Source organism: Vombatus ursinus, unplaced genomic scaffold (assembly GCF_900497805.2).
Source record: "Vombatus ursinus unplaced genomic scaffold, bare-nosed wombat genome assembly UNPS02014794.1, whole genome shotgun sequence".
Classification (NCBI taxonomy): Eukaryota; Metazoa; Chordata; class Mammalia; order Diprotodontia; family Vombatidae; genus Vombatus; species Vombatus ursinus.
In genome coordinates, this window is record NW_020954572.1 from 18,446,288 (window position 1) to 18,473,052 (window position 26,765).

General features: G+C 40.5%; 2 protein-coding genes across 5 annotated transcripts in view; one reads left to right on the plus strand and one right to left on the minus strand.

Moving 5' to 3' along the window:
* ADAL (adenosine deaminase like) overlaps window positions 1-21,740 on the minus strand; it is a 24,876-nt gene extending 3,136 nt beyond the window's left edge. Inside the window, exons 1-9 of one of the 4 annotated variants that reach the window (XM_027869877.1) lie at window positions 21,358-21,740; window positions 14,954-15,023; window positions 14,556-14,686; window positions 14,252-14,312; window positions 9,350-9,437; window positions 6,823-6,904; window positions 5,554-5,680; window positions 2,880-2,960; window positions 1,184-1,322 (exon numbers count right to left, since the gene is read on the minus strand). In XM_027869877.1, the coding sequence (XP_027725678.1) occupies window positions 1,184-1,322; window positions 2,880-2,960; window positions 5,554-5,680; window positions 6,823-6,904; window positions 9,350-9,437; window positions 14,252-14,312; window positions 14,556-14,686; window positions 14,954-15,016 (772 nt within the window). In that variant the 5' untranslated portion in view covers window positions 15,017-15,023; window positions 21,358-21,740. Of the gene's footprint in view, window positions 1-1,183; window positions 1,323-2,879; window positions 2,961-5,553; window positions 5,681-6,822; window positions 6,905-9,349; window positions 9,438-14,251; window positions 14,313-14,555; window positions 14,687-14,953; window positions 15,234-21,357 lie in introns of all 4 variants that reach the window. The other 3 variants (XM_027869876.1, XM_027869875.1, XM_027869878.1) reach the window with 3 other exon arrangements.
* Window positions 21,741-21,763: 23 nt separating this feature from the next.
* On the plus strand, window positions 21,764-25,113 carry LCMT2 (leucine carboxyl methyltransferase 2). The gene has a single exon (XM_027869870.1). The coding sequence runs from the start codon at window positions 21,768-21,770 to the stop codon at window positions 23,832-23,834; it is 2,067 nt and encodes a 688-aa protein (XP_027725671.1). The 5' UTR covers window positions 21,764-21,767; the 3' UTR covers window positions 23,835-25,113.
* Window positions 25,114-26,765: the final 1,652 nt, after the last annotated feature.

Consider the following 26,765-nt stretch of genomic DNA (forward strand, 5'->3'; position numbering starts at 1 on the left):
GCCCAGGGTCACACAGCTAGTAAGTGTCAAGTGTTTGGTCTGAGGCCAGATTTGAACACAGGTCCTCCTGACTTCAGGGCCGGTGCTCTATCCACTGCGCCACCTAGCTGCCCTCACCTACTGTTCTTAAGCAAAGTAAGTATACTCTAAGTCTAATTTATAATATTACCAAATTCCTATCACAAAATACTAGACTTTTCTTGGTGAAATATTTACGGACTTGCCTCTATACTTCATGTTGAGAAATCTGTCAAAATGAGAAATAAAAGCCTATTTCACCTACCTCTCAGGCTGATGCACAAATGACCACTTTGAGAATCCTTGTTCCCAAATGTGGCCTCCTTAAGAGCAGGGCCTGTCTTTTGCCTTTCTTTGTATACCTAGTGCTTAGCACAATGCCTGGCACATAGACAATAAATGCATACTGACTGACTATCCTTACTTATAAGCAAAGGGAAGCCAAGAGCACTCTGTTGAACCCCAGGTGAGCATATTTTCTAGCCTGGACACAGGTCCAGGCCACAGTGCTCTAGGACAGGTTTACATCTTGCCAATCCTTCCTTTACTGAGGCAGGATCTAAGGAATTAGGAAGTTGGGGGTGGAAAGACTCCCTTCACGTGTAAAAGATATTGCAATTTGTTTTTGTCCAAATAACTTCTAGACCTAAAGATCTTGAAAAATAGAAGTATGCATTGGCTAGCAAATATCTGAAATACTTGTGATTTTTTCTGAATTTGTAGGTTTTTAAATAAATATTGCATTTTTTTTCTTAACAGATGTCATTGTTTTTTGTTCACTCATTTCAGTCATGTCTAACTTTTTGTGATCCCATTTGGGGTTTTCTTGGCAAAGATACTACATTTAATTTTCCAGCTCATTTTACAGATAAGGAAGCTGAGGCAAACAGGGTTAAGTGACTTGCCCAAGGTAACACAGCTAGTAAGTGTCTGAGGTCAGATCTGAACTCGGAAAGATGAGTCTTCCTGACTCTAGACCTGGCACTCTGTCCACTGTACAACCTAGCCACACCCAACAAATATTATTACAAGTTTTTATTTTAGAACAGCATTAAGTGAGCCATTATTTTTCTCTTTTGTTTTTCAAGTGGTGCCTTTCAAAGTATAGCTTACAAGCTGGGGGGAGGGGGGGACTTGGAAGAGTTCTCAGTGATCTGGACCTCACCTAATGGTATACGGTGCTGTTTAACAAACTCCACCAGATCCAGTGACCCTCCTACACACGGATTGAGAAATGTCCCATGGCCAATTCGGTCAGGAGGCAGCCCCAGGAGGACTTGGGTTTCTTTTTCTTGGTTTGGAATCTAAAAATGATACATATAAATATATCTATGTAGGTTTAAAAAAGAAAGCCGGATTCAGTGGTTCTCAGCTTCTTTTTCTGCAGCTATCATTGCTAGCTATGTGGCTCTGAGCTGCTGATGCACAGCAGGAATTCACACTTCACCTTGTTTTCTTCTGATGAATCTTTTTCACTCTCCTTTTTTCCCCTTCCTTTTTAGCCACTATACTAGATTCCTCTAGACCTCATTTCATTAATGTTTTGTTTTGGCAAAGTTAGCTGTGTCCCACAATCACAGGGTTACAAAAGTATCTCTGCACTTAAGGTTTATCAGACGGTTGTTTTTATTTTTAGAAAGCCCAGGTTAACGTTCAAAGTGTTTTAAATGTTTTATAAGCAATGGAAAAAAGTAGGAATAAAAATAGGAATCTCAAAGGCTTAAGGGAGTGAGTACATTTTGGGGAAAGAAGTGCATACATGGATTAAAGATAACTCAGGTTGAGGAACACATTCTTCTGTTATGCTCATACATAGTCTGTGTAGTTTAAACTTAGTCAAGCTGCTTGCTGTACTTGACATTGTGTGGGCAAAAGAAGATTACCTGGTAGTTTACACAAAACAATAAACTGGGACCAAAATTCTTAAGTTTACCAATGGCTTTTTGATACTGGCCCAATAGCATCTCAATTGCCTTAGTTTTTCTATCTGTAAAATGGGGAGTAGTGCCTCTCTACCTTATACTTATATCACTGGAAAAAAAGGAATGGGTTTCTTAATCAAATGCACATTACTTTGAGGATGAAAACCAATCTTTGCTATTCAAGTTTTGTGAGTGTACGTTATTAATAGCTGTTAGTCATTTTTTGGGGCAGAAAGGGGACAGATAGGGTGAGAAGAGAGACTGGAAGTATGGACAACCAGACAGACCTGGAGGTGCCAGAGGAAAAATCACGGATCTGAGCTCTCCCAGGATGGAAGTGTTTCCTCCAGCTAATTTTCATCCTGTTGGTGGTTTGGGCCATATCACCACATACCAGGTACAGTCCTGCCACTGCCAGATGTTTGGCAACTGAGAAGTGACTCCTCATCTCCTTGCTTGCCACATACATGATAAACAGTCTTTTTCCCTGTCTCTTCCCATTTCCATGTCACTTCAAATACCCACTGAAATGTCATGCCCTGGGACAAGTGAAACTAGTATGCTTTGTTTCATCCTCAGCACATGGAAACACTCAATCAATGCTTTCAATAACAAAGATGATGGGAAGTTCTTGTTTATTTTTCTAATTCTGGAAAGATGTTGATATTAGGTTGTTTTGAATACTGTGATTATGAACTAGAATGTGACTGAACACTGACCTTCAAAACCCCAAATAAGAACACTGCCAGAAAGGAAAAAGTCATGTATAAATTGCAACAGTTTGTCTTAATTCATATCTCCCCCAAAGTCTACCTTTTCCCTTTCAACATATTTTCAAAACTCCCTTTTCTTCCAACCACTTCCTGGTTATTTCTAATTGTATACTTTCCCCATGTGATAGTGGAAAAAGGATTATTCTTGTCTGAGACTATTATTTACCTCTGAAAGATGCAATGCCAGTTTCAGACCTGCTTTTTTGGCTTCCAAAAGAGGTTCCAAAAAGTCTTTCCCATGTCCTGCCTTAAAGAGAAAAGTTAAAATAAGGCTACATGAGAACTTATGAATAAACTGGAGAAATTAGCCATGCTATTTGATAAACGCTTTAATAAACTGGGAGGAGATAGTGGTCAAGATTAGGTAAGCACAATACTGTCACCAATAGTGATCTCAGAGTGCAAAGCAAGATGTGGACAGTCTCTTAAAGGAATTTTAAGCTGAAAGTCAAGTTTTGTGAGTATATGTTATTTAGGACTGTTAGTCATTTTTGGGAGGAGGAAGGGGACAGATGGGGAGGGAAGAGAGACTGGCCTTAGAGATGATCACATCCTCTACTCTAGAATCTTCTACCCTCTTGTACTTTCGCTATTCATGATTTGCTAAATCCTAACTCTAGATTACCCTCATTTCTCCTGATATGCTGCTGAACAGTGCTGTAGGATGCCACACAACTGGCCTGACTGGGTTCAATACAAATTTATATTAACTAATGTCAACTGGGCCCTCACTTCTACAAGGAAATCCTTTTACTCCTCACTATGTTGTTATCCTGAGCAACTGTCCCAAACCTCTTTCTCCTCAAGCAGCTCACACTACCCCATCCCTACAACCTTTCAACAGAAGACCCCACCTCTTACTTCACTGGGAAAGAAGGTCTTTTGCTGTGAACTCCCTGCTCTCCTCTTCTACACATCAAAAACCCCTTGACACCATCCCCCATTATCACTTCCCACCAAGGCCAATCCTTGTACCCTTGACCCTATCCCTTTCTATCTGACAGACTAACCCTGTAATCACCTTCCACCCCTCTAACCTGCAGTCTCTCCCTATTCACTAATTCCTTCCCTGCTTCTCACAAATATACCCGCTCTCCTATATCCTTAATACATCCCCTCTAGACTCTGCCATCCCCACAGGACACTAAATCATGCTTCCCTCTCACAGCCATACTCTTAGGAAAAGCTGTCTATACCCCATCATTGCCTCTCTCCTCTCCCTATGTAATCTCTTGCAGTCTGGTTTCCAACCTCACCACTCAGATGAAACTGCTCTCTCCAAAGTTACGAATGATCTCTTAATTGCCAAATCCAGTGGCCTTTCCACAGTCCTGATCATTCTTAACCTCTCTACAGCTTCTGATAATGTTGCCCACTCTCTCCTCCTGGACAAATGCCTTAGATTTTTGTGACACTGTTATCTCTTGCTTCTCTTCCAGTTTGGTCACTCTTCAGTCACCTCTGCTTGATCATTATACATGTCTAGCCCCCAACTGTGGGTGTATTCCAAAGTTCTGTCGTTGGTCCACTTCTCTTTTCTCTGTTTACTTTCTATTTTGGTTATCTCATCGGCTCCCATGAATTCAATAATCACCTCTATGCTGGTGACTTCCAGATCTCTCATCTATAGCTCTAGTCTTTCTCATGAGGTCCAGTTCCACATCACCATTTCCAAATGCAGGCATGTAAAACTCAATATATAAAAAAAATAGACTTCCTCTTCCCAATTTCCTTACTGAAGACATTATCATTCTTTTCATCAACTAGGCTGGCAATCTGAGTCATCATACATAAAATGCTTCGTTTTTCTACATCCTCGAATCTAACTCAGTTGCCAAGTCTTGTTGATCCTACCTCTACAACATCTTTCTCATCCATCCCCATTTACCTCTCTACCCTCACTAACTACAACTACACTGAGGTCCTCAACACCCTTCATTTGGCTTGCAGCGCTAGCCTCCTAATTGCTCTTCCTGCCCTACGTGTCTCTCTTCTCCAATCCATCTTCCACACAGCTGCCCAAATGGTATTCCTAAAGCCCATATCTGATGACATCATTCTTCTGCCCCCAAAGCTCTATTGTCATATATCTAGGATAAAATACAAACTTCTGCCTGGCATTTAATATACTTCACAATCTAAATACAGCTTACCCCTTTGGACTTACTACGTATTACTCCTTCACACTTTTCAAAAGCACCTTTTGGTTCCCAAACACAACATTCCATCTCCTACTTCTGTACTTTTATAGAGGCTCCCCATGGTTGGAATTAGGGCCCTCCTTCCCTCCACCTCTTAGAATCCCTAGCATCCTTCAAGCTCAGCCTGAGTGCCCCTCCCCGCCATTACCTTTTATATTTACATATACGTGTATATGTTGTTTCCCCTGGCAAAATGCAAACCCCTCCAGGGCAGAGACTGCTGTATCCCCAGCATCTATCACAGTGCCTAGTACATAATAGATAAAAACTGTGGTCCAGTGAGGTTAAACCTTGTCCAAGGTAACTGAGTTCATGATAGAGCTAAGACCACAACCCAGGTCTTCTGTCTCTAAGTTCGGCTCTTTCCACTATATAAAACTAACAATAACCTTGGGATGCTGCAGAAGTGGAAAGTAGAATGGACCAAATAGACCTGCCTAAATTTCAAGACTCTTGATGACTCCTCAAGTCATCCCTTTCTGCCAAATGGACAAACGAAGACAATAATGGAACTTCTCATGCTCAGAGAATCCTTTGGGAGGACATGAAGTCATAGGACTTATGTGAGGTGCTTTTTCAATTAAAACATCTTGCCCTATAATAACAAAATAAGAGTAACTACTTTTGAGAAAAACTTACAGAGGGGTCTCCACTCAAGTCAAGGCCAAGGACAGTACCCTCAGAGGAAAGGATGAATTCTTTGGCAAGTTTAACAGTCTCTTTTGCTACTGAAGGTCCACCTCTTCTGTCTATTGCTATTAAATATCTGCAATACAGGTGAACAGTTGACAGTGAACAAATATATAGCCAAAAAGAAAGCAGGACCATCGGTATAAAGACTACAGATATGGGTGTGTGAATGTGTGTGTGTGTGCGTGTAAAACAAATATGACTAATGAAAGCAATACTTGGTGGGAAACACATTCTAGGAATACTTATTACACAATTATGTCACAATATGTTCAATTCTATTGGGGAATGAGTTCACTATCTTATTTTTAAAATAAGTTTTATTGAAGCTTTTTACTACTACATCACAGTCATTTCCATATATGCTCAACACACAGAACTGGATCTTCCTTTGTTAAAAAAGGAAAACTTTATATGTAACATTCTATACCCATATTTGCCCACCTTTTTTCAAGAAGAGGGAAATATGCTTTATTATCTCTTTTCTTAGAGCAATGACAAAATTCAGTTTCTGCTTAGTATATGTTTTATTTACATCAGTATTGTAATTTTGTAAATGCTTCTAGTTCTGCTTCATTCTGAATCAATTCATTTAAATCCTTTCAGTTCTTCACATATATCAATTTCTTACAGCACAAGAATATACCATTATGTCCACATACCAGTTTGTTTAGTCATTCACCCATTGTATTTTGGTAGCACAAAAAGAAGAGGTCACCATTTTAACTTTACATGTGAATGGAGACAGTTTCCCCATAGTCCATAAAAGGGGTAGCTCTGCATACTCCCAGAGTTACATTGTTTCATTTGGATGTGTGAGTTAAAGCATATAAAAGGCAGAACCAAAGAACATTCTAATTCATCTACTCCAACCCCCTCATTTTACAAAAGAAAATTGAGCCCCAGAGATGAAATGCCAATATTCTGACAGGTAGTAGTGGCAGAGTCAAGATTTGAACCCAGGTCCTCATTCAAAATATTGTACTTGATCCACTGCCCCACACTGCCTCTAAGGCCAAGATTCTTTGTTGCTGCTAATATTTAAAATGATTTCAAAATTTGTAGGCAGAGAACAATGTATTTCACTACTAAAACACACATCAGAGTATTAAGCTACAAATATGTCACTGATCATTCCAAAGAAACCAATCACACCTGAGATTCAGCAGTAAAATGTCATGTTCTTGTTTTTGTAGTAAAAGGTATAATGTTTCTTACCTCACCTCAATATCCAAATTTTCTTGTTTAGACTGTTTTATGCCTTCTAGAACAGCTTCCACATAAGACTTTTTGGTCATACCTAAGAAGGGTACATGCAAACACTCACGTGAACTTGAGCAAAATGTCACCATAAACAGAAACATTCCTGTGCAAACATTTTCATGTCAGGAAAAGGGCCATGAGCTAAAGCACTATCCTTTTTTTTTTTTTTTTAAAGTAACCTCTTTTAAAATTTTAAGTATTTGTTTCCCTTCTTAGTAGGGAAAAGAAGATTCCAGTCTTCCATACTCAAAGTTTATCCCCTAGGTCAGCAGCAAAAATTAACATTCCTAGGTACCCAAATCTTTAACCTCTGATGAGTTAGTTCTCCCTTAGTAGCTGACTTTTGAATGTCCTCCCCCCACCAGAAAAAGCCCCTAGATACGGCTAATTAGCATCATTCCTCCTATTCCTTTTTCAGGAAAAGTTCTGTGTATATTTCAATGTTTATTCTAAAGTTTAAAAATATAAATGAAGATTCTTCACCCCCCCATTTCAATTACTTGCTTCAACTACAAAATAATCTTGGTAATTATTTCAAAACAATTACCCACCAAAAATTTTACTGGCCTATAAATTTCAATAGCAAAGCTGACAGTAATGGAAATTCTTTAGCCCTTCGTTTTTAGTTATTGGCTTCTGTAGAAGATTACCTACACAACTCTCCAGACTACATCCAAATCATACCTAGTCTTCACTGATATATATTATAATATATATATATATATGTCACATTCTAGAAATTATTAAAATATTTCACTTGATCCCAACTTAATTTTTATCTGCCAAGGAATTTTTCCATCATTAAAATTCAAGAAAAATTAAATACTTATGTGCAAATCACTGTGTTAGGAAGTTCTAATGTACAGACAAAGAAAAGTCTTAACCTGAAGGAGCTTGTCTTACTGGCAGATGCAATAAAATATGTGTGTGTGCATACACACACACATATAATTTGAGAAGGGGAGTGCAGAAATCAGGAAAAGGTGTCATAATGGAGGAGGGGGCACCTAAGATGTGCCTTACAAGAAATTAAGGCTTCTAAGAGGCAGAGGTGAGAGGAGTTATGAATTCCCATCATGGGGGCCAGTCTGGAAGAAGGTATGAGTATAAGTGACAATGCTAACTCAGGTGATAGGTATTAAGGAGAAATACTGAGTACGTGAAGGGAAGGGAGAGGAAACAAGTCTGGAAAGGTAGGTTTGTGCCACATGTTAAAGGGTTTTACATACCCCAGAGGCAATAAGGACAGTGAAAGATTGAGCTAGGCAAGCCTGGGCACTTCATCAAGTTAATTCTGGCAGCTGTGTGGGGTAAAAAACTGTATGCAAGGAGTTCAATTAGGAGACTCCTGCAGTAGTCCCAGTGAGAGGTGATGGCTGTGTAAAGCTGGGTAGTAAACCTATGAAGAGAGAGATAGGGCAGATGCAAGAAAGATTGTGAAGGGAGAACAGACAACACTAAGCAACTGACTGGATATGAAGGAAGAGTCCAGATGACCCTGAGGTTGAAATCATGGGTTACTTAGTATGGGTCACTACAGGCAACAACATAGTTTCCATTTTGCTCCTATAAAGGACCATCCGGATCCTCTTTAGTGGAAAAGTCTCATTCAGTGTGCTTTGCATAACGGCCAGGAAACAGTATCACCTTCAGATATCAAACCAAAGAGGCAAAACCACATGGAAGTACTCTTACTACACAGCATAAAAAATAAAAGAGCTACAAAAAAGGCATAAAAGTAATAACATAATTTTAAAAACCTTTTCTGCAGAGTTGTCTTTATGGTTTAGTGTTTTGTAGCCCTAAGAAGAAGTGATGATGTGTAGATATAGTTTGGTCTGTACCTGAATTTCTGATCTTTGTGTGATCATAAGTCACTCATTAATAGGATCTGCACAAAGAGCTGCAGAGCTAGACTGTTCACTCAAGAAGCACTTATTAAATCATTTCCAAACAAAACATCAATCAAGATATCAACAAATATTTACTGAATGCCTACTGCATGCTTAAAACTGAGCTTAAGCCAAGACCACTCTCTCAGAAAGTTTACAATCTAGCTGGAGAGAGGAGACACATGAAACAATCAGAGGACAACACAACAAAAAAGTAAGTCCTAACTAATCCCATTTATAAACTTAATGGAGAGAAAATAGGAAGTGATAAGCTATATGAATTAGGTGTCTATTAGGTACTTAATTAAGGTATATTGGGAGCTAGGTGGTAAAGTGGATAAAACACTTGGCCTGGGGTCAGGAAAACCTGAGTTCAAACCTAGCTTCAGACACTTACTAGCTGTGTGATGCTGGGCAAATCACTAAACCCTCTTTGCCTCAGTTTCCTCTTCTATAAAATGAGCTAGAGAAGGAAATGGTAAACCACTGCAGTATCTTTGCCAAAAAAAACCCAAAAGGGGTCACAAAGAGTTGGACACAACTGAAAAACAACTGAACAACAACAAATTAAGGTATATATTAGAATCTACCTGTTGCATTTTCTTCTCTAGGTGTACTCCTCAGTTCTAGATACTTGACACCATCATCAGCAAATTCTTTAATAACATCTTTTGTGACCTGGTAACACATTATTATATAAAATGAACTCATCAATATGCATAGCAGAAGTAGCAGAAGTGATCATTTAAAGAAAAAACTTACACACTCTAAAATATATGAAAATTTCACAAGATGGCTTGGAAAATTTATACCTGCTCTGCTCACCCTTCTAAATTAAATTCATAAGTGAATCTTTGGACTATATCCTTTACTTCTCCTTTAGCCATTTAAAAAAATTCTAATCAGTAGGTTTGTGGAGCAAAGAAAGGAGATAAAGTTAAAATCACTGAAAGCTTGTTAGCAATGCTAGTGAAGAATTTAATGAAGGTAGATTTTTAAACTAAGAGCTAACATGAGATGTGATAATTACTGACAGTTTAAAGCCATGACTTAAGTATAACATGATGCAGCATAACTAAATCTGATGGCCAGATACTAAAAATGTGAAAACCATATTTCTTATTTTCTCAGTGACACATGTTATCATTTTGTTTTGTCAAGGAATTTGAAAAATAGTGAAACTGGGAAAATAAGGGTCTGATTATTTGACTCATTTCCCCAATGTTAAGGGATAGCATAGACTGTTATGTGATTTGATAGTCATCTTATTATTAAATTATTATTATGAAAAGTTAGTCTGTTTTAGTCATCTGTAAGGATTAAATAAAGTAGGTTCTGGTAATTTTGTCTTTCAGTTCTCATATCTTTTTAGATAAGCTACTAGATGATGATATGTCTTTAAACCCTCATTCTTCCTTTCCTTTGATTATTTAATATCTGTTGAAATTTGTACTTCTAATGGCCTTAATTCTGCCTTCACTTATCACTAGTTCCCTCTGCCATTAAATATTTCTGGGCAAAATTCAGCCCTGAAGAATTTTATTACTATACGTTATTGCTTCTAACAAACCTTGAGTCATGGCTTTAAATGAAATTTGTCTAAAATTAAGTTAAATTTATTCCCTTCTCTTTCTCCCTTCAAGGATTCTTTTATGACCCTAATGTATGAGAGAGACTTTGTCAGAAGACAAACAAAATATTAAATCATAAGTTTAACTATGGAGGTTCTTCTCTCACTAATGACAGAAACAGAATTTCACAGAAACACTAATTGTCCCATTTTATGTCTATTTTTTGACCTTGTCAGTTTTCTTGATGAATGCTTTTGAGATGACATGGCTCATTTGCATCTGACCCCAAGCTTTTCTTAGATCTATTTGCATTTCCATTGCTTTTTACTATTAAATGTGGTAATATTTCCTCTTCAAAATGTACCATCTATCTATACTCCTCTGCGATGTTTTACAAATGAGTTTTTATTCTAAGCTGGTATTTCCCTTGCATGCTATTTTTCTCTGGCTAGAAAGATCAAGTGCACGTTGGCTAAGGTGATTTCTGGGCCCTTTTGGCCTCCTCCTCTGTGAGGATAATTTTGGTACCCCCTACTCAAATTAAACAGTATATACTCAATTTACTGTGATTTGATGGGTATCAGTGATTACATTAGTGAATTAAGCAGAAAAGGATGAAGTTTAAGTTAGTTATGAATGTTGATGCTGTTAGGATAAAAGTTACATACGTTAGGGCCAAATAACCTCTTTTATATTAGTGATAATGATATTACACATTAGCACATCATGGTAGACTGTAGGATAAAATCATGATTGTCTGTTACAGAAAATCCTATTACATCAACCCTGGAGTTTGTCGTAACAGCATTAACATCCCTCACTTCTATGAATCATTATCATTCCTACCTGTTGACATTTCCTCTTGCCCACCAAATCCTAAACTCCTAAGATACTGCTGACAAAAATATTGGTTGTTTGATTTTCTAGGAAAATTCCTGCTAAGGTTGCAGGTGGAATGCTTTTTCCAAGAAAAACCTGATACAGAATACAGACTTAAAAGTCTGCTGACACAGTGATTATGATTAATCACTCCTCAACTAATCTTAAAGTTTTCTCCACTTCTGACACCAACTTGTCATGAAATAGAACTGTCTTATTGTCACTCTGTATAAATACTGGCCACCCTCAGGTAGAAGGGGTTCCTGATCTTAAGGAAGATCTGGAACACAAATGATTAGGGACTCCTGGACGCCCTAATAAATTGAAAATGTTTGGAGTACCTCGGTGTCTTTTTGTTCACATTGGATTGGAATTTTGGGGTCACACCTTCTTGTGACTATTTTATTTCAGTTAAAATTTTGCAGCAAAGATAATCAAGGTCATCATCTTTGTCTTTTGTTGCTCATTAACAATTTGCCTGAATAAATCTGACTGAAACTGTTGCAGCCATGTCATGACATCTTCTCACCTTTAATTTTCCAAACTGATGCAGATTAGTCCACTGTAATTGCACGTTGATGAATGATCCTAATATGATTCTCATATAAGTAATTAGTCATTTTCTGCCTAGTAAGTTGTGGTCAATTTCACTTTGTGTGGATGTCTGTTCCTCACATCTAATACTTTCCTACCTTCTCTTTGGTAGAGTATTTATGACATAAAGGCATGATGCTTCTGAGCAGTCTATAAGCCTTGGCCTCTTTTATTTCTCCAATGGGCATCCTTCTTGTGCTCACTTTAACACTGAAGTCAATGAGTTAAAAAAAGTTTATGCAGAATTTTTCTCTCTCTCCATCCTTTGCAGCGGGAATTTGATGTATAATTACAATTACTTTCATGGTTATCATGAACTTATGCTCTTAATGAGCAACACAAAGTAGGATAAATCCAGGTATTCCAAGAAATGATATTTCATGTTGCCTTTAAGCATTGTCACTTTTAAAAAGGTTCAAGAGAGACAGTTTCTGGGTAATTTAATCATTTTATTAATAAGGCCAGCAGGTTACTAATAAAAGAACTGTCATTTGGCCAGCTCGCTTAGACCAAAGATAATCATGGTGGGTGGACTTACAGTTATATACCCTTCAAAACAGCAGGTGGTCCATCAAACAGCAATCAAATCTAATTGGCTAATATGATTGGAAGTTGGCTATATTAAAATGAAGGACTAAGTATCTCCTGGATAGGGAAAGTATTTCTCTATACCAGACTACTCATAACTTTAAGCTATCAATTCAAAGAATGTATATCCCACCTAAGCCTAAGCAAAACCCATTGAGCTTCCCTACCTTAGATTAAATCCTTGCAAGGTTGGGTGGGATCTGACCACCAAGATGGAGAGTCAATGTAATTTCATTATCAGTAATGTCCTGAAGAAAAACTGAACTTTTAAAATGAGGAATTTAGAAGGGGAGAGCCTCTGAATCTCCCCAAGATATTGGTTATTCACCATCATTTCTCACAGCATATTATGAAACTAATTTTGTCAACAGCACTGTTTCTTTCTTCAAGGAAGGCTTATAAATCATCTTTTTTTCTCCTGGTCTCATTCACTGGATTATCATCACTGAAGTGATTCATTTCTTCTAGTTGTATGACAAATCTCACATTTAGAGTACCTATAGTAATTATTCATAAATGGTCTAAAAACTGGTTCTTAGCATCATTTGACCTTTTTATTGGCTTTCACATAGGACTGAGAACCATTTTTAATTTGCTCATTTAGGTCTCTAATTCATTAGTTTTCAGGGTCAAAGAATTCATCACCTTATGGATATTACTGTAATTATTTACTAATTCAATTGAAGAAACATTAAGAGCCTATTCTGTGCAAAGCCCTGTGCTTTGCAGGTACTGTGAAAAATAAAAAGTTTAATTAAGATACAGTCCCTGTCAAAAGACAACAGGTCTGTAGATTAAACCTGGAAGTGACCTTGGAGGTCATCTAGTCCATGTTTTACAGAAACTTAGGCCCAGAAAGGATAACTGATCTGTTCAAGTCTGTCCTGGTAGTAATTGGCAGAGAGGGAACTGAACTCAGCTGCTTTGACTTCAGATGCAGTATTCTCTCACCTGCATTAAACTCTTTCTTGTCCTCAAAGAGCTTATCGTCTAGTAGACAAATATGACACAAAAAGATCTGACTATAATATAAATGGGCTACAAACACACAGAAAAATTCTTTTGTATTCAAAATAGATGAGCCAAAAGAGAATTTTTCAGATAGAGAGAGCAATCATTTCACTCTTTCATTTTTTTCTAATAGTTAAGAATACTAAGATTTTTCCCCCCACCACTTGCATAAGGACTATAAACAATGCCATAATGGTCAGTCCCAATGGGCTATACTGCAGTGCTTCTTAAATTTAAAGCTGTAAGTGGAAAAAGTTTAAGAAGCCCTGGTCTATAGAATTCAATTCTCAGTGGTATTAAGGAATCATACGTATATTTTATCTAAGCCTTTCTGCAACTTCCACTCAATGTGGTTACATCTGGAGGCAAATCCTACATGTTAGAGGAAAGCTTCAGCTGCAAAAAATGTTCCAGAGAATATTAGGCTATAGATGGAAACATGGGAACAGATTTCACTTCAGAAAATGTATCTGTTTTGCCCTACTTGTTAAGACAGACTTAAGACTAAATCTCTCTCTGATTAATCTTTAAAAAGCACTGACCTTTATGTATTAGTTCCTAGGCAAATGATTTATATTGGTTTTGACAAGGGATCTTATTGAAAACAAAAAACTTAAAATCTTCCATCAGACTCATGACAAACAAAAAAAGCAAGAAAAATTTGAGGCAGCTAGGTGGCACAGTGGATAGAGCACCAGCCCTGAAGTCAGTAGGACCTGAGTTCAAATCCGAACTCAGACCAAACACTTATTAGCTGTGTGACCCTGGGCAAGTCACTTAACCCCAATTGCCCCCCCCCCCCAAAAAGTAATAATGTAAAAATCCTAAAAAGTCCTGGTAATATCTTACCATTAATATATCTTCAGGGCTGGTGGTAATCTGATGAATGAGCTGAAACATCTGGAAACATCTGCAACAAGACTCAGAATGAATTTCAAAATGTAAACACATTTATTATCTAACATCAAAAATTGTCTTCATAGAGAAACTCAAGCATTTGTCTTTCATTGTAATAATAATGATAATATGCTATCATTTCCTTTAGCTCAAAAAAACTGAATCTCTGCAACCAATGTGGTTTTGCCATTCTGCTTACAAGCTCAGAAAACATGGGAAAACCCCCGAAGTCCCTAACAAAGCTCCTTATGCTTACTCTTTTAAAGTTCTTTTCTTTCCTTTCTCAATCATAGTCATCTGATCATGAATTTTAAGGTCTGGCTTTTTGGCTATTAGCTTCTTCATAGTAGCAGAACTAATAGATCCATTCAAGTGCGCATGAAGTTCCTAAAAAAGAGACAATTATTAAGAATTTAAGTGCCAACAGTATAAAGACAAATGTATAATTAGGTGCTTACACTATACTAAGCAAACTGTCTATTTGGTCTATTTTCATTTAAAGACATATGCTTTTTAAAGTTATTTTACTAATGTAAAAAACTTAAAAATTAGCAATTCTGCTTAGCAAATTTACTTTTATGAGAAAAGACAACACATCTGTCAACATAATTAACATTAATTCAGGAATTACATGATTTGCTGTTTAATTCTCACCACTTTGGGTAATTCCAAGTAAAAATTATTCTTCTGTGGCTGCTGCTGCTCTTCCATTGCCATCGTGATTCTAATGGAAAAAAGATCTTCCTTCAAGCAAAAAAGGTATGTTCAAAGATCCCAAACACTGCTACTCTTGTTGTGAACCGCAACGTATAATGCTATTCAGCATGTTCTATAGTCTGGAACCTCTCTTACACAGGCTTCCTTCCATAAATTCTTCCACTATTGGTAGCACAACAGGACAGGAATAGCGCAATAGGTCAGGAGAGTATATCACCTACATTTTCACAAAACATGAACATTTTCCAATTGATAAGACTATTTTAAGAACAGACCACACCTGAGTAATAGGATTCCATTAATCCACCCTTTAGGAAGCACAACAGCAGTAATTAAGGGGGATTGGGGGTGGGGAGGAACCTATCTCCAAGAAACTATTTTTAAGAGCTCTAAGGTTTAAATATTGAAAAGTCTCTGCTCAGGTAAAAGAGGACTTCAATCCTAAATTTTAATACATTAGACCCAGTATTTACATGTTCACATGATAAAGTTGGCAATTTTCTACTTTTTAAAACTGGCACATTCAACTCTGAATTTGTTAATTCCATCTGGATGAAAAAGGCACATTATACATTCTCTGTTTATCATACCCCTACTATGTATTATACCTATCTACTTTTAGGAGTTGAGGAAGCTTACAGAGTAAGGTTAAAATTTACTAAATTCCAAAGGAAACTCATTATCATTCAAAGCCATGGTGGTATCTTTTTCCCTCATTAATTTTCCTAGTGTTGTTATATTGTTAGTCCCATTCCAAAAATTTTAAATTTCATCCTTCCATATCCAGGTTTAAAAGTTACTGGGGCCAGGCCTTATATCCTATATAATACTACTACTGACTCACATGTTGTCCTTTCCCACCTCTACCCAATATTCATTCTTAAGATGAACAGAAGGCTTATCTCTATCTTTCTCCTTCCATGGATCAAAATAGCCCTTGAAACACATAATTTTCTTTTTTTAGTCTATGAGGGACAGAAAGAACCTGCTTTTGCTCAGACAAGGTAAGGCATTAAAGTTGCAGAGACATTAAAATAAGGTGGGATCTCTCCTAATATTTAATACATTTTATACAACTGACTAGTAAGAGCACTAAGTTTTTATACAAATTTTCATAGGTTGACATATATTTTTAAAAACTGTCAATAACCAAATCCTCCCTGCCCAAGCAGGATACCAGACTCATTAAGACCATAAGCTCCTTGAAGATAAGGATTACTTCACTTTTCCCTTGGCATTCCAGTGCTCAGCACACAGTGAGCACTCAGTAAAATGTCTGACTGCTGATCCTTGCTGCTCCCAGTGCCATGTCACTGCCAACTCCAAGCTTCTGGGGTGGAGGTCGGAGGGATAAGGAAAAGCTGGAAGACAACCCCAGGACTAGCTCTTTCTCAATTCCAGACAATGTTTCATTAAGTAAAAACGTGAACACAACCCCTATTTCCTGCTACTCATACTACAGACTTTTCTGAGAATAAAACAGGAGGTGCTCTCAACTTTCATCCAACAAAACAGTCCCAAACATAAGGCTTTCTTCTTACAATTTGTAAAGTATAGGAAGGATGGGGTGTGTACTAAAGTTCATAACAAAGTCTATCTTGGAGCTCCAAGGCACAAATTTCAGCTATATCTATTTTTCTCTTTCTTTTTCAGTCCTTTCAAAAAAAAAATCTCCAAGTAATATGAGTCTCTGTATATCCAGCCCAAGTCTCTCTCTTAAGCTCCAACCTTGTATTACCAACTACCTTTAGCACATCTCAACTGGATGCACCATAGGCATCTCAAACTCAACATGTCCAACAGAACTCATCTTTCCCTTCAAAACACCTCTCACCTCTCCCCAACTTCCCTATTCCTGTCAAGCATACCACCATGTTCCCAGTCACCCAGACTCTCAACCTTGATATCATTCTTAACTCTTCTCTTATATTCACACCACACATCCTACATGTTGCAAAGTCTTGTACCCACCTAGTTGTTTCTATGCAGTTTCTCCCCTTAGAATGTGAGCCCCCAAAGAGCAAGGACTATCCTTTTGCCTCTCTTTGTATCCCCAGCACAAAACATGAATATGTGCCTGACACTTAAATGCTTTTTGACCTGACTTGTTACATCTTCTTAAACCCAAGGGAACCTAGCTTCCTCCATATGACAAAGCTGGACTCTCTAGTATCGGGTCCTTTCCTCTTTCATACAACCTGACACATTGGGCCAGGAGGAGTCGGTATAACTCTTGCTTCTCCCTTCCATTTCCAGACCCACCCTCTGCAGCCAACATAAAGCAACTTTTTTGAGGTTTACTCCATCCATCTAAATCACTCTGTCTAGATCAGGGGTGGGAAACCTACGGCCTCCTAGGTCCTCGGGTGCGGCCTTTTGACTGAGTCCAAGTTTTACAGAACAAATCTATTTGGTGAAGTTTGGATTCAGTCAAAGGGCCACACTTGAGGACCTAGAGGGCCACTTGTGGCCTTGAGGTCACAGGTTCCCCACCCCTGGCCTAGATCCTCATTACTGTAATCTACTGCCTTCCAGATCTCTTTCCATCCTTTTTCAAGTTAAGGCATGTAAGTACAGGTTTGTACGTGTGCATTCCAATGTTTGCCTTCATACTCAGAACTTCAACAAATTATGATATCCTCTCAATTGAAATGTCCTCCCAGTTAAACCTCCTCAGCTCTCGTGACCCATATCTTTCCTCCAAAGATACAGGAATGAGCAGTACCTCAGTTCTCACCATCAACCAACTGTGTAACCTATATGATTCTAAACACCAGAATTCACCACCTGACTCATAACCTCTTATCCTTTCAACTTCCTCAAGCCGCCTCAATCTATTACTTGTCCTCCTGCTCCCTGCTCCCTTCAGTCTTAACACTACATAGTTGATCAGTTCAATTATACACTGTCTTCCATCCTTAAATACCTTGCCCCCTTATCTTCCTGGAGCTCATGCCTTGCCAATGCCCAACTCTTGGCTACCAAAACCATCTGCCTTCTCTACTACTCCTGTGCTTCAGAACAGAAATTTGTGTTGACCTCTGATTCTCTACCCCTTTGCTCCAGACCCTGAGGAAGAAGAGGGATCATCTTGCAAGGGCCAAACCCTACCACTTGTGTCTTTGATCTCATTGCCTTATATCTCCTCCCAAAGGTTGCCCTTTGGATCTTGACCCTTTGAGCATTCCTTCTAGTTTATCTTCAGTCTCTCCCTCACTACTGGTTTCCTCCCTGCTGCCAGTTCAGATCTCTCCTAAAAACAAAACAAAACAAATAAACAAAAAAAAAAACGATATGACTCAACCATCCTCTTGAGTCACTGTCCTATAATTTTTTTCTCCCCTTGATAGCCAAACTATTTTTTTTAATTACCTTATATTTATTTTTTGGGAGGCAATTGGAGTTAAGTGACTTGCCCAGGGTCACACAGCTAGTAAGTGTTTGAGGCTGGATTTTGAACTCAGGTCTTCCTGACTCCAGGGCCAGTGTTCTATCCACTACCCTACTTAAGCTGCCCCCCCCCCTTTTCCTTTTTTATTACTAAAACTTAAATATACAATAATGATAGCCAAAATATTAAAAAAAAATTATACTCATTGCCTCCATTTACACACCTTGAGTCACTTTCCAACATTTAATAACTGCTTCTGTCCCAACATCAATTGGAACTGAATTCTCCAAGTTTCTCCAGCTAGGTGGTACAGTGGATAGAACAATGGGCCCAGAGTCAGGAAGACCTGAGTTCAAATGCAACCTCAGACACTCACTAGCTGTGTGACCCTGGACAAGTCATTTTATCTGTTTGCCTCAGTTTCCTCAACTGTAAAATGGGGGTCAAAATAGTACCTACCTCACAGGGCTGTTGTGAGGAACAGATGAGAGACTTATAAAGCAACTAGCACAATGCCCTGCACATAGTAGGTGCTTAATAGATACTTATTCTGTCCTCCCCCCTCTTCCTTTAATCCTATGCTAAATCTATTAGTCTTTCTTCCACTCCTCACCTTACTTGACCACTCAGCAGCTTCTGACATTGTGTATTATGCTTTCTGTCCTGGTTTTCATGACAATGCTCTCTTCCAACCTAACTGCTCCTTTTCAGATCATTCTTCTCTTGGCTTCTAAACATGAAATATGTTCTGTTCTGTATCTGTTCTAGAGCTTCTCTTCTCTAACTGGCTCCCTTCATGATCTCATTAGTCCCCAGATATTCAACCATCATCTATCTCTATGCAAATGATTCCCAAACTTGTAGTGCCTAGCCTAATCTCCTGAATTCCAGTTCCATATTGCCAAATGACTGCCAGACATCTCACTGACATCTTAAACTTCAACACATTCAAAATAAAACTCATCTTCTCCCCAATACCCACCCTCTGTCCCAACTCACCTATTTCTGTTTGATGGTACCACTATCCTTCTAGTCAGAGGTTTGCCACCTCAGAATCATCCCTAACCCCTCTCCCTCAACCAACAGAGCTAGTCAGCTGCTACGTCTATTTTTACCTCCACAATGTATCTCATACCATTCCTCTCCCACAACCACCAATCTAGTTCAGGCTGACATCATCTCTTGTTGAACTTTTACAATAGTCTCTTAGCTGCTCTCCCAGAGTCCTGTCTCACCCCTCTACAATCCATCCCTCCACTCCACATCCTCCACATAGACCTAATCACATAATTTCCTTGTTAAAAATTCTTTAGTGGTTCCCTATCATCTTTAGAACAACATACAAACTCTTTGGCAGTTAGAGTCCAATACAGCACAGCTCCAACCTTGCTTTCCAAATGTACACTTCTATGTTTCAAACTTTCTTGATTATCTGCTTCCTGTGCTCAGCACACCACCTCTTGCTTCCATGTCTTTGCCCAGGCTATTCCCTATGTCTAGAATCCAATCCATTATCACTTGGGCTTCTTAGAATCTTTAGCATCCTTCAAGGCTCAAGTCAAGTGCCAACTCCTATGTGAAGCCTTTCCTTCTCCCTTCAGTTGTTAATGCTCTCTCCAGCCTCCAATGACTCTGTATCTACTCATACATATTGACGCTGTATTTTACCCAGTAGAATATAAGCTCTGTGAATGTAAGGACTGGTTTGTTTTTGTCTTTGTGTCCTCTGGACCTAGTACAATGCCTTGCATATAGCAGATACTTAATGTTTCTTGAAAAATGTCTTCCTTTCCCTCTTTTTTTAAAAAATTTTAACCACAGTATATCTCATTCTTTGTCACAATGTAACACTACATCACCAAGATCTCATCGACCTTTGTCATTGATATGTCAAGACAGTGAGTTTCCACCCTATTGTTGGTTTCTTTCTTTCACTGATTCACATGCTCTCTGCTTCTCCTATCAAACCAGGTCCATCCTTCCATTACCTTGAATGTTCTCCCTTCTCACCTCAACTTCCCTGGCTTCCCTAAAGAGTCCACTCAAAATCCACCTTCTTCAGGTGGCCTTTCTCAGTCCCCCATCCGCAACTACTAGAGCTTTTCCTCAGAGATTACCTTCTGTCTACTCTGTATACTTCGTGTTTATACATAGTTGTTAACATGTTCTCCCCCTCATTAGAATGTAAACTCCTTCAGAACCAAGATGATACTGTGCACAGTAACAGCAACACAGTAGGATGATCAACTGTTTAAGTGCTTAACTATTCTCAGCCATACAATGATCCAAGATAATTCCAAAGGATTTATGATGAAAAATACTATCTACTTCCAAAGAAAGAATTAATGGAGTCTGAATGCAGATGAAAGCATACTTTCTTTACTTTATTTTTCTTGGGTTTTTTTCTGTTTTTGTTTTTTCCAGTGGCTCTTACGGAAGTGTTTTGCATGATGACTGTACATGCATAATCTATATCAAACTGCTTGCCTTTTCAAGGAGGCGAGAATTTGGAACTCAAAATTTAAAAAAAAAACTAATGTTAAAAACTGTTTTTACATGTAATTGACAAAAAAAAATTTTTTTTTAAAGAATGTAAGCTCCTTGAGGGCAGAGACTGTGTTTCGTGGTCTTTTGAAATATAATCCCCAACACTTAGCAGTGTCCTAGTAAGCATTTAATAAATGCTTCGCTGACAGACTTCCTTACTCTGTTGCCACCCCAACCTTCTGCTGAATGCAGTCTGTCAACTCCCATGTAAGTTCCATGTTGGCTTTACATCACTCTCGAGACACCCAAATTCGTTCCCTCTGACCCCTCTTTATTCTATTCAAAAGACCCAAGCGGCTGAACCGACTTTGCCCCCACCAGAAGACACCCCTAAGTTGTTCCCACCGTCCATTCAACCACAGGGCCTCAAAAGAAGGCGAGCATCCCATCTCCACGAACTTACCTCTCAAAAACTTCACATCTTTATAAACATAACGAGGAGAAATCGCTTTTTCCTCTTACTCCGAAAGATACAAGAAAAAGGTTTACGCCACATGTGCGGCGTCAGCCGCCAAGCGGATGTTATTAAGATCCTTAAGCAACCCCTCCCCGGAAGTCCTGAAAGGCACAGGGAAGCGGTAAGAGCGGAGCCAATCACAAGAAAGTGCTCGGTGCTCGTCCCGCACTCCCTTTTCTAATTGGTCGGAAACTGCTTTCTTTGGAAGTAACCTCCTGCGGGACCCAAGGAAAAGAAGAGCATCCACGATTCCCAGGATCGGCTAGAACGAAAGTGCAAAGGTGACCACGCGTTGGTAAGTGCTCTTCTGGACCATCAGCACGTGTTCCCAGCCCTCCAGTCGGGTGCCGGCGGCCATGGGCCCACGCGGCCGCGAGCGCCGGGCTGGGGCGGTGCAGAGTACGAACGACAGCAGCTCACTCAGCAAGTGCTCCCTCGCGGCGCACGGCTACGTGCGCGATCCCTTCGCGGCGCTGCTGGTCGCCGGCGCCCCGCGGCGCGCGCCGCTCATCCACCGCGGCTACTACGTGCGCGCGCGGGCCGTGAGGCACTGTGTGCGCGCTTTCCTGGAGCGCGCTCCCGCCGAGGACGGCGGGCCGCGCCGGCAGATCCTATCGCTGGGCGCGGGGTCCGACTCGCTGTACTTCCGCCTCAAAGCCGCGGGCCGCCTGGCCCGGGCCGCCGTGTGGGAAGTGGACTTCCCGGACGTGGCCGAGCGTAAGGCGGCGAAGATTCGCGCCGCGCCGGAGCTGGCCGCGTTGGCTGGGCCGCCCCTGACTGCGGCGGACCTGGGCCTCGGTCCCAACGCGGCGCTGCGCTTCGCCAGCCAGGACTACCGCCTCCTGGGCAGCGACCTGCGCGACGTGCCGGCGCTGAACGACGCCCTGGAGGCGTCCGGCCTGGACGTCGGGGCGCCCACGCTGCTGTTAGCCGAGGCCGTACTCTCGTACCTGGCGCCGGGCAGCGCCGCGGCCCTGCTGGCGTGGGCAGCGGGCCGCTTCACCGACGCCCTCTTCGTGCTCTACGAGCAGATGGGGCCCCACGACCCCTTCGGCCGGGTCATGCAGCAGCACTTCCAGCGCCTGAGCTCACCTCTGCACGGGCTGGCCAGCTTCCCCGACGTGGCGGCCCAGCGGCGGCGCTTCCTCGACGCGGGCTGGGGCGCCTGCAGCGCGCTGGACATGAACGAGTTCTACCGCGGCTTCGTCCCTGCCGTGGAGCGGAGGCGCGTGGAGACGCTCGAACCCTTCGACGAGTTTGAGGAGTGGCACCTCAAGTGCTCCCACTATTTCATCTTGGCCGCCTCCACCGCCGGCTCTCCGACCCAGGCCATGCCGCTTCCGCCCGTGGACGCTTTTCCTCGGGTGGAGCCAGCCCCTCCGGCTGGCGTCTTGTCTGCCAGTATATTAGGGGAGGGCGAGGCCTGTGCCTTGAAGCGGTTTGGCCATGCCTCAGCCCTTCTGGGCCCCAGTGTCATCCTCAGCACAGGGGGCTTTGGTGAGCAGGAGGGGCGACATGCAAGGATGAGCAAGTGTCATGTGCTGTTCAGACAAGCCGGCTCTAGGTGGAATGCAAGCCACGTGTGTGGGACTGGAGCACGATGGGATGGACGCCTCTTCCACACTATGACATCCTTCTCAGATACTCTGGTTCTTGTGCTGGGTGGGAGACTGTCCCCAGTGACTCCCGCCCTGGGGATGTACTGGCTCTGCTGCCCCTCCCCAGAGGGAAATGGTGCTGACAACCTAAAGGTGACCGTCACAGAAGTTGGCCCAGAATCAGAGTTCCCCTCTCCACGATGGCGACACTCAGCTGCTAAAGTCCTTTGTCAAAGGCAGACGTACTTGTTTGTGTATGGAGGGCGCAATGGGAAGGATCCTGTGCTAAGTGACTGGCTTTTTCTACACGTGGACACAATGACGTGGGTCAGTTTACCAGTAGAAGGGCCAGAACCTGATGCTCGACACTCTCATAGTGCCTGCAGTTGGAAGGGAGGAGCCCTCATTGCAGGAGGCCTGAGTGTTTCAGAGGAACCACTGAGCTCCGTACACTTCCTGAAACCAGTCTCTAGTGGATTTTGTTGGGAAAGGTTGGAGGTCCAGCCTCCTATCACCCCAAGATATTCTCACACAGCCCATGTGTTTGATGGAAAGCTGCTGCTGGTAGGAGGGGTCTGGATTCATTCCTCCTCTGTTCCTGGAGTGACAGTAATTGACCTGACCACAAAACTGAGCTCTGAATACCATATTGACACGACCTGTGTTCCATGGCCTCTAATGCTGCACAACCATACCAGCATCTTCCTACCAGAAGAGCAACAACTCCTCCTTCTTGGAGGTGGTGGGAACTGCTTTTCTTTTGGTACCCACTTTAATCCCCACCCAGTCACTTTGGATATCACTTCTTTGAAGCCTAAGCAATGATTGCTACGGTTCACATAGTAAATAGGTTGATTTGGTGTGAAATGTCCAAAATTAGGAAGCTGATCTTCCATCCCCTGAAATGGTGTGGAGATTTTCTCTGAGAGAAACAGACCATCAAGGATCCCTTGTGTAGAAAATCACAGATAGGATAGTTAAATTATGACAACAAATGAGGCCGTGTAAGAGACTATGGAAGGGTACCTGGGATTGTAGGTGAATAAGACAACCACATACCACTCATTCTTGCAAAAAACCAAACCATTAGTCTGAAGCACAAATGGAGCAGCCTGAAAAAACGGCTTGAACAAGAACAGGGGAATAATTCCCAAGAAAACTTGCAAATCTACATTTGCAAAGTTGTCGTTTCAGTCTGTGTTTTATCATTTAGTTTTGTCTCTGTGTAATCGGTTTAGGTTACAGATTTCCAGTTAGCTTGTTTCTTTAAGTTTGATTTTGTTGTTAAAATAAGTTTATTAATTTTTTTATGTATTCATAATTTGTCCCTCCCACTATACCTCCCCCCCACCCCATGAAAACCAAAACCGTTATCGTAAACATATATAGTAAAGCAAAACAAATTCTCACTTTGGCCATGCTCCAAAATATGTTTCAGCATTTTAAGTTCATCATCTCTGGCAGGAGGCAAGTGTCATCTTTAGTCTCCTGAACTCATGGTTTATAATTGCATTGATCAAAGTCTAAAGCCTTTAATCAAATTGTTTTTCTCTACAGTTTTGTCCTATAAATTGTTCATTTTCTCACTTCACTCTGTCAATTCGTTGAAGTCTTCCCAGTTTACTCTGAAGTTGTCATTTCTTATGGCATGATAATATTCCACTGTGTTTATACATCATAATTTGTTTCACCACTCCCCAATAAGACAGCTACTTAGTTTCCAATTTGGGGCTACTATGAAAAGAGCTGCTAAGATATTTTTGTACGTATAGGTCCCTTTCCTCTTCCTTTGTTCTCTTTGAGTTATAGGCCTAGTGGCATATCTGGGTTCAGTTTAGTAACTTTTGGAGCTTAGATCCATGTTCATTTTCCAGAAGGTTTGTACTAACTTGCAGTTCCACCAACAATGCACCAGTGTCCCTGTTTTCCCTCAGTTGCTCCAATAATTGTCATTTTCTCTTTGTTTTTGATGGGTGCGATAAAACCTCAAAGCAGCTTTAATTGGCATTTCTCTATTTAGTGATTTAAAACACTTGATATGATAACTTGGATTTCTTTCTTTGAAAACTTGTGTATATCCTTTGGGTATCTCTTGGGGATTAGGTCTCAGTTTCATAAATTTGAATCCATTCCTTACATATCTTGGGTATGAAACCTTTATCAGAGGAACTTGTTGCAATTAATTGGATTTTGTACAGTACCTTGCACACAGTTCATACAATAATGAATTGTTAGTAATGCGTCTTGAATTCTCAACCTTAAATCTGAACCTCTTGTACTGAGCCTCACATTACCTCCTGCTCAAAATACATAACCTTGTGAGGTAAGGAGTACACATATTTATACACTTTTTAGGGATGAGGAAATGGCGGTTTGGGTTAAGTGACTTGCCCAAGGTCACATAATCATCAAGCATAAGATTTGTGTTATACTAAGGTGCATTTACACTAGTCATGGTCTTTGAGGCTTTAAGGATATGGAGGAAAAGCAGGTATGCATAGGCAAAAGTTCAGCAGGCAGTGGTTTTAGAACAGGTGTCCAAAGGCTTCTAAGTGGAAATCTTGAGGCAATGTATTCATAGATAAGACCAGTATCAGGAATGAGGGGAGGAGCTTGAAGTAGACTACTCCTATGAAGAAGGTTTTAGTTGCTGGTATAAGTATTTGTGTTCCAAGAAAAAGTGTGAACTTAGAATATAATAGGGAAAGGGGGCCTGGATATTCAAAAGAGAGTTATAGAAATGATATTATGAGATATTGTGTGGGAAGATAATTTCTCTCTATCCAGGGGGGAGCCCTAGGTTTGAAGGGCATTTATGCTTATGTAGAGTATTGTAGAAGGACACATTGGAAGCAGCTAGGTGGTACAGTAGATATGTTGGGTCTGGAGTCAAGAAGACCCGAGTTCAAATCTGACATGTACTATGTGTGATTTTGGACAAGTCACTTAACCTCTTTGTACCTCAGTTTTCCCATCTATAAAATGGGGGTATCATCACCTACTTCCTAGGGATTTTGTCAGGATTAAATGAGAATGTAAAGCACTTAGCACAGTGCCAGTAAGCTCTGTATAATATTATTATTACCCAGAGATTTGTGGCAGACACATCAGCATCTGGAGCATATCAAGTAACCCCAAGCAAGAAGACCTAGATTAAAACCTCAAGGCTCAAAATGAGATAGTGGGTCAAAATCAGAGCTACTGATAAGCAAAAAACAGGGACACTGGTGCATTGTTGGTGGGGCTTCTAATTAGTCTAGCCATTCTGGAAATACCTACAGGAGGTATAATTTTAGATAACCCATGGTCTGTAAGACTCATAGAAAGCCCAAATGATTCTGCCATAGGGCAACATGGCATAGAAGATCAAGTGGCCTCAGAGTCAGAGAACCTGAGTTCAAAATCCTATTTACTAACTGGGATCATAGGGAGGTCATTTAACTTCTCAGAGACCCAGTTTCCTTATTTATAAAATGGAGATAGAAATAACTTGCACTACTGCTTTCACAGGTTTCTTCTGAGGAAGGTGCTGTGCAAGCCATGAGTTGATATTGATGTGTAAGTGATTTAATCTGTGGCCTAGAATCATCTTGGTTTGCGGGCGTCCTTTAGATGAGTTGGTTATAGACACAACAGACCTTTTAGTACTGCTGCTGTATACCCCCAAACCTATCCCAAAGTGAACACAACCACCTAAGTTCCCTTCAGAAGTACCCTTAGTGGGCCTTCAAGTGAACATTCTTCAGTCTAGATATC